Source organism: Zasmidium cellare (assembly GCF_010093935.1).
Source record: "Zasmidium cellare ATCC 36951 unplaced genomic scaffold M409scaffold_31, whole genome shotgun sequence".
NCBI classification, from domain to species: Eukaryota; Fungi; Ascomycota; class Dothideomycetes; order Mycosphaerellales; family Mycosphaerellaceae; genus Zasmidium; species Zasmidium cellare.
Genome location: NW_022986975.1, coordinates 387,889 through 400,060, shown reverse-complemented (window position 1 = coordinate 400,060; position 12,172 = coordinate 387,889). Strand labels below are relative to the sequence as shown.

Here is a 12,172-nt window from a genome sequence, read left to right as displayed (position 1 = left end):
CTTAAAGGCAAGGCTAAACCCCGATAACGGTCGAAACGGTATCGGATACGACTGCGATTGTCGATAAATATGCTGGCTGGTGAGACGGATTTGTCGTGGTGGGTTGGCGAGGGACAGAGCAGAAAGGTTTCGTCAAGCTCAGATGGCTATGCGCGGGACCTGTATGATATACGTCATCAGCACAGCACAGGAATCGGACAGCGAACGGCGGCGGCCGACTCAGAGGTCATGACCACATTCGCCCGCCTGAGGGAACGGGGACCACCCACGCGTGCTTCTCTCGCGGTCCAGGCGTAGCTTTCCGCTAAGATGTCGCTTGGCCGACCACAGGACGCGCACGCTCTCAGACTCCGGCTGCTGCTGCTGCACGAGCCCAGCCGTTGCTGTCTGACTCCACGGCACGACCGGCGGCGCACGTCTCAGGGCACGTGGCTGAGTACAGCCTTTCTGGTCGGAAGGTTGGCTATTGGACAGCTTGCTCAGATTGCCGGCCGAGCTGGCGAGATGAATCTACTCCGTCTCACTCGACGACGCTTTGGTCAAACACTGCGTTTGAGGCGCTTGCCGTCAAGCTGAACCCCGAATGTTGGTAACGAGTCTGGGTGAGATGAGATGTGGTCGTAACAAATCATCGACTAAGACAGGCGAATACGGCGTGGATCTGAAGGAGCTGAAGGCGTTGATGCTTTTGGGTCTTACCAGACAGCGTCTGTGGGCGTTGGACAGAGGTGGCTAGCTTGAATGACTTGAAGCAGAAAATAACAAAGAATGCCATCTCGTCGCTGGGCTGAGCACCACGCTATTATATCGAATCTTTGGGCGACGGCTGCACCGACAACGAAGCGACGATGATGCCTGTTAGCACAGATCGACAGCACTGTCTCGTTCCCGCCTGTCTTTCCTTGTTCAGCATCCGTTGAAAAGATGCTGGTGAGAGGTCAACCGACAGTTCCAATCCCTGCGCACTGTCGCACGAGTGAGGTCGTCAAGCCGTACAGAACCCGGTATGACCATGTCAAGCCCATGTGGCAGCGAGGTACAAGTTGGACACGACAGGCGCGGCCACTACCTCCGAGGCTGTCATACAGCGCCTACTGCAACATCATTCCAGCAAAATTGAAAGGCCTGAAGGCGTCCGGTACCGAAGCTGTTATTACGGACCCGGCGTAGTCATTCCTGTGATGGGCAGTCGCTGATTGCTGAGCATAGTAGTATCCAATCCATGCCCTCAGGCATTTCGTACACGGAGTATTGAACGACGGCAGGAATGGATCGCGCTCCTGCGTCCCATCAGTAATGCCGGCATATAGCCCTGCGTGGCAACGCGATGAGTTGTCAATTTGATGATTGGTCTGCTGCAGATAGAGCCAACATGTCAGAACCCAATTTGGCGGATCCCACCATTCAATAATGCTCCAGGGCGTCTCCATGCACACGTTTCTGACGTTGAGTGTCCCTTGACGATAACGGGACCCTGTGGTATTGCAGCCCAAGCATCACTGCTGCCATGGAGAGTAGCAAGATGTCGATGCATCGTATGGTCGACTACGGGGCGAGAAGCAAGTTTCTCCCGCATGGCTGCAGATGCAGTCGAGGCATGGCGGAGACGTTTGTCGTGTAACCAGCCAACGCCACATTACCAGGTGAATTTCCGCGCGTTTCGGCGGCCGTGGAACGAGGGAGCGCGGACAGGATCGACTATCAGTCTGCATCTCTTCCAGGGTCTTGATGCAGTATGATGAGGGTTGGGGCCGTTATTTGCAGCTTGCAGGAATGACGAATGAAGACTGGAGTCTTAGCAGAGTCTGAGCAAAAGCAAGGAATTGACTTTCCGAATCCTTTGAAGTCTGATTGCCATCGCTACAAGGGATCAGGCTGAGAGACATTTCGGACAATTGAGACAGTCCGAAAATCTAGCCTCCAGAGCACATGATTGCGGCCAGTTGTGAATTGGCCGAGGTCATGATAGACCTTTGTGAGCGGGGGCCATACTGGCAATATGCAGGCCAGGCGCACAGTGGCGATCTGTCCATGGTACTCAACTGCGCCGAAAACCACGCCTGTTTCAGGTGTTCAAACGCAGCCGAACTCGCGAGGGCCCACCCATGAGCAGAATAGCAGCTCCGTACGATGTGACAAGCCTGCGTCTGCGTCTGCGTTAGGCGCTCTATGTGCAGTCCGCAGTAGTTACTAGGAACGTAGTCAGTACGCGCTCCAAGCCGTGCGATATGGGAGGTGTGTTGCCGGCCGGAAGTTCTCAGGCTCCTTTTCGACGTCCTGTCCAATGCGTGGGCAACCGGCGGAGTACATGGTCGATAGTTGGCGGCTCAAAGGAAAAGCTCATCGCCTGTGACGGCAGCGTCGACTTCACTCGGAGTCCCGAAGACATGTAAAGTTCTCAACCTTCACATTTACGATGAGCGGAGTGCGGCTTCTGTTGGGGCCGTTCTTTGTCTCGCGAAGGTCGTCCCCGCCTTCAACCTGCTATTCTTGTCGGACGCATAGCTAGGATACCGAAGACAGCGGCGAACCCCGAGATGGCCAACGTGGCGAATGATGGGATGAACCTGGCTGGCGCATTTTCTGGAAGGGTGTTGATGGGAAGTGAATGCGAACAATGCGCGACTCGTGAAGTGTTTCGGCATGGACCGCCGGGCCGCCAAGACGTTTCGGTCCGGCCTCCGACGTCATGAGCGACTGGAGCTCTCTCACAGCATACCACACCACCAAGCCTCTGCGAGTCGCAAGACATCTTCCAACTCACCATCACGCTCGCTGCTATCGAGACTGAAGCATACTCGGCTAGCAGACTGACCACACCACTGCGCGCTGAGTACGACTGCCTCGACGATGGCCAGCGATTTCAAGCTGTCCGCTACCCTTCGCGGGCATGAAGAAGATGTAAGCTTGTGATCGCCTTCTCCTTGCCAAAGCCCCATCATTTCTCTCTATTTATTGCCCAGCACGATGTGGCTCTCAGCCATGACCTTTGCGACCATGTCTAGCTAACGACGCGGTCCCCAAGGTTCGAGCCGTCGTCTTTCCCACCAGACAAGCCATCTTTTCCGCATCACGAGACAACACCGTCCGGCAATGGAATCTAGTCTCGCCCAAGCCACCGACTTACGATGACACGATCGCCCTGCAAGGTTCGAACTGGTTCAACGGCGTCACGTATGCGCCGCCTTCGAAAGAGCACCCGACAGGCCTGGTAGCGGCTGGAGGGAGGGAGACCTTGGTGTTTGTGAAGCAGGTTGGGCAACCGCCCGAAGAGGATACCCATCGAATGCTGATAGGGCATGCCGGCAATATCACTTGTGTTGCCTTTACTGAAGATGGGAACAAAGTCATCAGCGGTGGCTGGGACAGTCAAGCATTCGTATGGGATGTAGAGACTGCGAGCGTTACCGCAGCGCTCGAGGGACATGGTGGACCTGTATGGGGTGTCATGGTGTATGACTCGAAGCTTGTCCTTACTGCATGCGCCGACAAGATCATCCGCGTCTTCGACATCAACGGCAAGACGCTCGGCGCCATCAAGGGCCATACCGATGTGGTTCGATGCTTCTGCAAGCTTCCAAGTGGACACTGGTCTGGCGCAGCTTTCGCATCTGCGGGAAATGATGAAGTCATACGCCTTTGGACACTTGAAGGCCAGCAAATGGGCGAGCTCGAGGGCCACAACGCATACATCTACAACCTTGCAATTCTCCCAAATGGCGACATCGTCAGCTCGTCAGAGGACAGAACTGTGCGCATATGGCGCGATGGGAAGTGCATACAGACCATAACGCACCCTGCGATCAGTATATGGACAGTGGCAGCATGCCCAGAAACGGGCGACATTGTCAGTGGCGCCAGCGACAACATTATTAGGGTGTTCTCACGAGATCCTGAGAGACAGGCCGACGCAGAGGTATGTGATACCGCGAGACTAAAGCGATGCCATGCATCTTCTGCAAGCGACACGATCTTTGGAGACTCACAAAGCTGACGTGTCTTTTGCAGACAATCAAATCTTTCGAAGAGAGTAATCGGATGTACGCCATACCTGCCGAAACTGCAAGCCAAGGTCAACCATTCGAAAAGGAGAATCTTCCAGGGCCAGGTACGTCTTATCTCATGCACCTTGAAATCATCGCATTCCGCATCGCTGGGTCTATTGTCCATGGCAGACGTAGAATTGCATGGTTCTCGGACGTTTCGCAAGCGATCTCCTTCGCTCGCAGGAGGCTCGCAGGAGGCTTGCAGGAGGCTTGCAGCTAGATTGAGCCACGCTAACCGATGTTTCAACAGATGCACTTCAGACGCAAGTCGGGAGCAAAGACGGGCAACAGCTCTTCATTCGCGAGCATGACGGCAGCGTTACCGCCCACTTGTGGTCCACTTCTACCAATCAGTGGAATCTGGTACGCATTTTCGCAGGCCCTTGATTTTCGTACATGACTGACGTATTTGTGCTTTAGATTGGCACTGTGGTGTCAGGTGAAGGAACAGGAGCATCCAAGAAGACGCACAACGGCAAAGAGTACGATTTCATGTTCGACATCGACATCGAGGATGGCAAGCCGCCGTTGAAACTACCATACAATCTCACCGAAAGCCCGTGGGATGCAGCTCGAAAATTTCTCGAAGCCAACGAACTACCCTTCTCCTACTACGAACAGGTGGCGAACTGGATCTCAGACAACACAAAGGGTGCGAGACTTGGACAGGACTCGGGTTCTGCAAACCAACCTCCACCACATGTGCGTGACCCTTGGGGCACAGAGAGGAGGTATCGACCAGGAGACGTCGGCTCGTCATCTGTGTCAGGCCAGCGGAAGATACCGCAAAAAACATATCTTGATATCATCGAGGGCAACCCAGGAAATGCGCTCAACATCATCTCGCAGAAGACGGAGGAACTCAGCAAATCTGGCAGCATCACCCCTGAGCAAGCACTGCAACCTGATGAGCTCGCAGCTTTGAAAGCTCTCCCCACGCAGCTGCAGAACAAGCAAGACCCACATCCCACCGAACCGCAAGTGTCTGCTCTACTCAAGGTTGCGTCACAGTGGCCACGCAAGAGTAGGGTGCCTGCAGTGGGTGTCTTGGCCTTGCTTGCCGTGTCGCCTTCGTTCGTCAGCACGACAAGCGCGGGCGAGACGACCATTGTCGAGACGCTTGGCGCAGCCGGCCTACTTGACCCGCTGCAAGAGACTGCAAATAACGTCGTACATTCGATCCGATTGCTGGTGAACCTGTTCAAGAGCGACTCTGGACGCCTGATCGCCGACGGCACATACGACGCCGCATTGAAACTCGTCCGACCTTTTGCAGCTCAACCAGAATCGCCAGCGCAAGCGAAAGCATTGGCGACACTGTACCTCAACTATGCTGTCTTGCTGACCAGTGGCGCTCCATCTGGTGAGGCTGCGTTGCGCGAGGCCAGGGCAACGACGCTGCTCACCGACATCGCGACTCTCCTCGAATGCGAGAGCCCTCATGCTGGAGAAGCGGACGTCCTCTACCGTACCCTCGCTGCTCTCGGCACATTGCTATCTCTGGGCGATGACTTCAGACAGTCGTTGAAGAGTGGCGTCTCAGGCACCCTGCACTTCGTCTCGGTGAAGCCGAGTTCGCAGCTTCCCAACACCAAAGAGCTCATTCAGGAGATCAGGGATGAGTTGCGTTGAGCGTAGAACGCTCTGCGCTTGACGATGTTGACGGAAAGCCATCAGCATCGCAGCCTCTAGCGGATTTCGCATTGCATAGCGTGGAGGGTCGGTATGGAATGGAACGAAAAGCATACTGTATGGTTACGCACGACGATAGACGAAATCTTCGGATAAAGAAAACGTGGAGCATATTACTTGCTCGCCTTTGACTGATGACTATCAATCCATGTACTCCGGCTCTGCTCTCCTACTTCTTTTAAGCAGCGAATAAGCCAGCCCATTGATCTCCATCACCGCAAACTCAATCTCAGGTTTGTCGAGCAACCGACTATGCCAATCCAGAGTGTCAGCAACGGTTTCCCGCATGTCTTTGTCCGACGACGGCGTCGATGTATATACGATATGAATCGCCTCAGCCAGTTCCACGGAATCCCAGTGTCGAGTCAGCTGGATCTTGAACTTATCCAGCGCGAGGGCCTTCAAGCCTCCGATGCTGTAGGTTGACGCGGCGGCGTACATCCTCGCGTGCAAGACGAGATGGGGATCTTTCGTCGCCAAAGGGGAGGGTTCCGGGGCGTTGGTCACCATACCCCCTCGACTTGTTTTGCGTCTTCGTAGAGGCTGGATGGTGGAGGGTCCGGTGCCGAAGTTACTGTAGTCTGCTGGTCCGGAGGTGGGCATTGCGTGGACGGTCAGGGAAGAGTCTTGCCTTGGGCGGAAGACGGTGCTGAAGGGGGAGTGTTGGTGAGGGTGTACGGGGCCGCCGAAGGCTGAGACGGCAGAGGTGCCGTAGACGTGGCCGTAGGTGCCGGCTTCGGTGCGGATGGACATTGTGTCGCTGCTGTCGCGGCTGTGGTTGTCTTCTGGGTGAGAGTGGGTGGTTGAGGGGAGGGTTACGATGGGGTCGTAGTCGAGGAGGTAGCTATTTACGAGTAAGTCTTTGGTCGTCGACGAAGGTTTGATAAGCGGTTTACTTACAGGTACTCGACCAGCAGACGGACGACTTCATCATCGTCGGGGAGGGCGATGTGGCCTGAGATTCCTTCCTGCAACTTTGTAAGTCTTGAAGACTCAATCGAGATAAAGTTGCTTTAGAAATCTTACCCGCCATTGCTCCTCTTTGACGGCTTTGTAGAAGTACTCAGATCTGGGGCATACTATTGCTCGATGCACTGCATGTCTCGAGCCTTCTCGTCCGAAGAGCACAAGGTCCGAATACTCTCGTGATTGATAGAGGGAGGCGAGCCCGGAAAATAACTCTAGTCGTGGGCGTTCTCCCATGGCGAGCTCACGATACTTCCTCATCCACCAGGATTTCGGTCAGTGCATTGCCGTATCGTCAGTCGACGGATCAAGGAATCGTCTTGTTGCAAGTCTACGTCTACGCGGAGGAAGAGGTCGAACAGTGACCGCCTCATGGTGGTAGAGAACAATCACACATGAGGCTGTGCTGTGCGAGGCGCTGATAGTCTGACAACGCGACATGCCCAGATGAAACGCATCATCAGAGGATTCATCTCTTTTGGCGAGGCGCGCAAACTGCTGCTATTCTTGTCTCGCAGTTTTTGCCATCGCCGCAGCAGTCACTGGAGACCTCAATGGCGATCTCGTCGCAAGCCTTTGCTGATCATGCTGGAGAAAGTCGGATAGCGGCAGGTCATCAGTGGGACAGGTGATAAGAAGTAGAATGTACATAGCTTCTGTGTATTGTACAAGTACAGGTCGTCGCCATGCTGTGAAGGAGGGCGACGCGCGACTCATGTGCAAATTGCCGACCAAAAATAGAAACAACACCAAGATCTGCGCATCATTCCTGTGATTCGACTCCATCTCTCTCCGCACACTACTGCTTACTCCATCTTCTCTTCTTCATCATCAACATGATCTTCTCGCTCTTTGCCATGTCCATCATATACCTGCGCCTCGTCAGATACGTTGCATCCGGTCGCAGCTACTGCATCTTGTATCCAGTTCCTCGGCGATTCGCCGTTGGAAGCCGCGCCTGTGTGGCTGACCTTTATTGCGCTGGCCGGCGGCGACGTTTACCATATTGCTTGCCTACGCTCTTCAATCAATCAGTCATCTCAGGTGGGCTCGGAACCGAAAAGAATTCGTCGTCGTCGGCTTCAGGCGGCGGCTGGTTGGAGTCGGATGGCTCTGAATCTTTGTCTTCAGAATCGCTACCGAAGTCGATCAGATCCCAAATGCCAGGATTTTCGCTGTCGGCTTCCCGTCCGGCGACTTCTTGGCTCGCGACGTCCTCTTGGCCCGCGGCGTCCTCTGGAGCAGGGAACTTGTTTTCCTACATGGTCTCAGTTCAAGTGTTCAAACAGAATGGGGAAATACAATCTTACCGCTTGCTCTGCTAACGCTTGCCATCTAGCCCTCCATTCCAGATCAATCGCCTGTTGGTCCGTCTTGTCCTTCAATCTTCCATACTGAGCTTGTCGAGAAGTATTCGCTATACCCAGTCTGGATGCCGCATACCGGGAACGACTCTTCAGCTTGTGGGCCCTCATCTGGACACCAACAGCTTCCCATTCTTCTAGCGGATTCCCTTGCAGATGCAGCAGATCCACGATCTTATGAAGCTTTTCGTCTTTGGCCTTGGGAGACTCGCGCTTGATCTTCCGGCTGAACTCAAGCGCGCATTTGCTCTTGAATTCCAAAGTCCCTTTCATGCAGTGGAAGGGATATGCGAGCGTCCAAGCCTTGCCGACCATAAACCGCCTCTTTCGCAGATTCTTCAGGCTGCCCGAATGAGCAGGATCGTGTGGTGACACCAACCCTGGAAAGAGAATCTCGGGGTCCTGGCAGATGTGTGGAATTTCCACCGACGTTGCTAGGTCTTGCGCTGTCGCTTCATGCGCAATTACTTCTTGCGTGGTCGCCATATCTTACGATGGGGGTTATGAGATGTATCTGGGGACGAGATGATACGAGCGAGCATGCGCAGGTAGGTGTGGTGTTCATTCTCTCATTTTCCGTCCGCCATACAACATGGTCTTGGCATGCTTTCCATCACACGGCCCCTGAGTGGTCGGCTCATGAGCTGGTCAGCGACAACAGGCTCCTGAGAGATTTTTGTCGTCCCAAGAGACTGGGACTTTCAGAGAATTTCGTACGTTGGTGAATATGAAAAGCACAATTCTCTCCGTCACCAAGAGCGTTATCGATTCAAACAATTTTCATCAAAACTACAAGAGTCACACGTTCAGCGCACACAGAAATATCGCACACGGAGAGCCCACAGCGAATATCTTATCAGTATCTGCAACTCTGCATCTGGCCGTTCGCCTACACCGTACAGCATTATTTTCGCCATGTCGGTTCAAACCCTCGTCGAGCGCTTCCAGGGGGTCCATCCATCCCCGGAGCCTGCCCCTATCTTCAAAATAGGCGGCAAAGGCACCGACAGCGACACTTCGAAGCACTCTCCAGCTGCGATCGAAGTAGGATACACTGTTCAAGTCATACAGCACACCGACATCGCGGGAACGGGCATATTTACAAGCGAGGTCTCTTCGGACTCTGTCCGCGAGAATATCGAAAACGAAGAAGCATCGTCTTCGTACACGACGGAAGTTGTATAACACACCGACGACTCAGGCTCAGGTACACTTACAAGCGAGCACTCCTCCACCGCTGCTCTCGAAGCTACCGAGCCCAGTGTGGACGCCAAGATCGATATCGACAACGAAGAAGACTGGTCTTCCGAAGACTCCTCTGACTCTGACGAGGAAGTCCAAATGACCCCGGGCCCATCCCCATACATGGAGCCTGCGGACCTCATCGCGATCCTGAACTGGATGCGCAAAGGCGACCTGTTCAACAACACGAATAATCTACCACACGAGGTTGTCTATCGTGGCACCGCTCCTGAAGCTGTTGAGACGGGCGACTTCTCACTCTGGAAGACTATCTGCGAAGACCGACGATGCCGCGTTCACTTCAAGGCGACTGGTAAGAGGCGAAATTTGTAGCTAGACCGGGACTGAACTGAGAAGACGAACAGACGGAGAGCGCCAATACGACATCGGGAGCTTCGAGTAGATGCCGCGACATTCAAGCGAAGTCTCAACGAGAAGAAAAAAACAGATGTAGCAGTTCGGCTGCTGAGTAGCAGCACAGTCTGCTTGGGGTTCTTGGATCTTGGCCACATCAACCATGGGAGCGGAGAAGTGTCACATGGAAAGGATCTGGATTTGATTGGCGATGCCCGGATTCCAGTGTGACACGCTATGCGTCTTGCGGCTGTTACACTACTCGACTTTGGATATATTACTATCGACGCCTTTTCGTTGGATCAATCGCACTAACCTATCTCGGCCTCTGAAGTCAAAGTGGACCTCACTGTCAGCGATGACTAAGGGCGACGGTAGCTCAGCCTGTGCCTGGATCGATCACTTTCAGCCATTGCTGCAGACTACCCAGATCTGAACGCCGCCAAAGCTTCCTGTCCCATGGGATTCCGATGCTATTAAACTCGCCGATGCAGGACTGACTTGTCATCATGCTATCTTTCCTGCTCATGCCTGCTGAGCATACCTTGGCACGTCACGTCTCGCGATTGGGATCCAACACCAATGGACGCAGCTGGAAACGAAAGGCGGCACACCGAACGAATCAAACAGCCCCGCGAGTATGCCTTCATCAATGGGCGAGCAAGCTCCGCCAAAGAAAAGGGGAAGAACAGGCAAGCAGCTCATCGTCACACAGCCACGATGGTCAATCGTCAACGAAAGTTGCTTCGAACTCGGACGTCTACGACCCGTGTGATCGTGTCCACTGAATTAGCGAACAAGGGTCTTTTTGGTGATGTGCTGCAGGCACGCTCTGAAAACGTGACGGTGTCAGTGAATAAAAAGGAGAAGATTAGCTGTGTCTTGACTTTTCGCGAGCGAGAGATAATCGACGAAGATGATGAGGCAGATGAAGGCACAGCGGCCATCAACTACGAGGAGAATACCCCCATGAAGCAGAGACTCCCGGGAAGGTTGACATCGCAAGGCAACGCACCGCTCACACGAACGCTGGACCCATTTCTCGGCCCACCACTCTCCAGCATGATCCACTCGACCAGCGAAGCGTTGTACTCCTTAGGCATCAGATTCCGTGAGTCGACTTTCGAAATCCTATTCATACAGGGTTGCTGAAGAATGGCAGACTTCAAAGTCGGTCGCCGTCCTGTACCAGCACTATTCGACTCCTTCGAATGGTTCTCTTTATATTGCAGGGAGCCCATCGCCTTCCACGGCTTCAATATAGCCGCTGCAATGTACCACGACATATCCTCGAAGACGGTACTCTGGTCGAGTTGCACCGAAGTTGTCGCTCATCGAGGATCACTGATAGGCCTGATGAGAAGTTTGATCGAGGACCTGGACGATGCACGGGTAGAGCTTGCCATGTGGGGAATCATGACCCTCGTTATAACGACCCTGCAATCTAGCAAAAGAAACTCATGCATGGATCAAGGCCTGCTTCTCTTGCCTCACATGCCCGCGTATAGCTTCGACAACGTCTTTGGACGAACCCCAATCGGACCCGAGCCAGTCAAAGCGCTGGCACAGCTCGTCCATCGTAGAGGCGGATTATCAGGGATCCGACTCCCAGGGCTCGCGTTATGCTCTACTCGGTAAGCCTACACTCCTAATGACTGGCAAGAAGAACTTCTCACTCGCACCAACCAGCGTCGACGTGCGACGGGCCAGCCAAGCCGGCACGAAACCCTTCCTGCCTTGTCTCGGCATTCTACACGATGATGTCCTCCTCGCTTGCATCGAAGTCCAAACGCAGACGCAACCTGGGCGAGGCTTCTCGACGTTTATTCCAGGTGGCCTCCCGACGGATCTTCACGAAACGCTCATATTTCTCTGCAGCATCGACGTGCTTATGAGTCGGCATTACGAGCCGGAAGTTTTTCCTAGCTACGACGAAGTCCATCTCGTCCACGCTCGGGACCTAGCGCATCACAGGATCCTCTCGGTCGAGCCTTGGGAACCAGTGGCCGTCGAGGAGCGAGGTGCTTGTTCGCGGAAGATATGCGAATGCTGTCGCCTGACGGCTCGGCTCTACTCAACGGCGGTGCTTTGGGGTATGCCGACCGATACAGGATGGCATCATAGAATCGTGCAGGAGGTGGAGAGGATACTCGAGCAGTCGGACTTTCGCTGTTGGCCGCATACGGAGTGGGAGGTTTTGTTGTGGGTTTTGGTTGTTAATGGGATTGCGGCTTGTGGGTCGAAGAGGAGGGGGTTCTTTGAGAGCGGGTTGGATGTTGTGATGAAGAGGGCGGGAGTTACTTCGCTCAGGCATTTGAAGGAGGTCGTGGGGGCTTTTTTGTGGTCTGAGAATGCTTGTGGTGGGGGGATTGCGAGGTTGTGGGATGCTGTGAAGAGCAACGAATTTGTTAGATGCTGAATACTAGGGCGACAAAGAGAGGTAGCTAGACCTCCATGAATGCATACCTCTTAGAATCGCACGCTGCAGCCTGGTCACTCCTTTGCTCT

The 12,172-nt window shown here is 54.1% G+C and overlaps 5 protein-coding genes across 5 annotated transcripts; 3 read left to right on the top strand and 2 right to left on the bottom strand.

Annotated features, from left to right (window-relative positions):
• Positions 1-2,850: 2,850 nt before the first annotated feature.
• Positions 2,851-5,678, top strand: M409DRAFT_57644 (uncharacterized protein; the record flags this gene model as incomplete). The annotated part of the gene is made up of 5 exons (XM_033813690.1): positions 2,851-2,901; positions 3,026-3,916; positions 4,009-4,108; positions 4,297-4,409; positions 4,467-5,678. The coding sequence occupies 5 exons, from the start codon at positions 2,851-2,853 to the stop codon at positions 5,676-5,678; spliced, it is 2,367 nt and encodes a 788-aa protein (XP_033664253.1).
• A 201-nt stretch (positions 5,679-5,879) lies between these two features.
• M409DRAFT_68620 (uncharacterized protein) lies at positions 5,880-6,941 on the bottom strand (the record flags this gene model as incomplete). Its single annotated transcript, XM_033817917.1, has 3 exons — positions 5,880-6,582; positions 6,639-6,706; positions 6,765-6,941. 3 exons carry the CDS (start codon positions 6,939-6,941, stop codon positions 5,880-5,882), a joined length of 948 nt encoding a protein of 315 aa, XP_033664252.1.
• Positions 6,942-7,731: 790 nt separating this feature from the next.
• Positions 7,732-8,554, bottom strand: M409DRAFT_26399 (uncharacterized protein; the record flags this gene model as incomplete). The annotated part of the gene is made up of 2 exons (XM_033808096.1): positions 7,732-7,962; positions 8,015-8,554. The coding sequence occupies 2 exons, from the start codon at positions 8,552-8,554 to the stop codon at positions 7,732-7,734; spliced, it is 771 nt and encodes a 256-aa protein (XP_033664251.1).
• Positions 8,555-8,983: 429 nt separating this feature from the next.
• Positions 8,984-9,713, top strand: M409DRAFT_57641 (uncharacterized protein; the record flags this gene model as incomplete). The annotated part of the gene is made up of 3 exons (XM_033813689.1): positions 8,984-9,247; positions 9,293-9,623; positions 9,676-9,713. The coding sequence occupies 3 exons, from the start codon at positions 8,984-8,986 to the stop codon at positions 9,711-9,713; spliced, it is 633 nt and encodes a 210-aa protein (XP_033664250.1).
• A 671-nt stretch (positions 9,714-10,384) lies between these two features.
• Positions 10,385-12,083, top strand: M409DRAFT_26397 (uncharacterized protein; the record flags this gene model as incomplete). Its single annotated transcript, XM_033808095.1, has 3 exons — positions 10,385-10,775; positions 10,827-11,298; positions 11,354-12,083. The coding sequence occupies 3 exons, from the start codon at positions 10,385-10,387 to the stop codon at positions 12,081-12,083; spliced, it is 1,593 nt and encodes a 530-aa protein (XP_033664249.1).
• Positions 12,084-12,172: the final 89 nt, after the last annotated feature.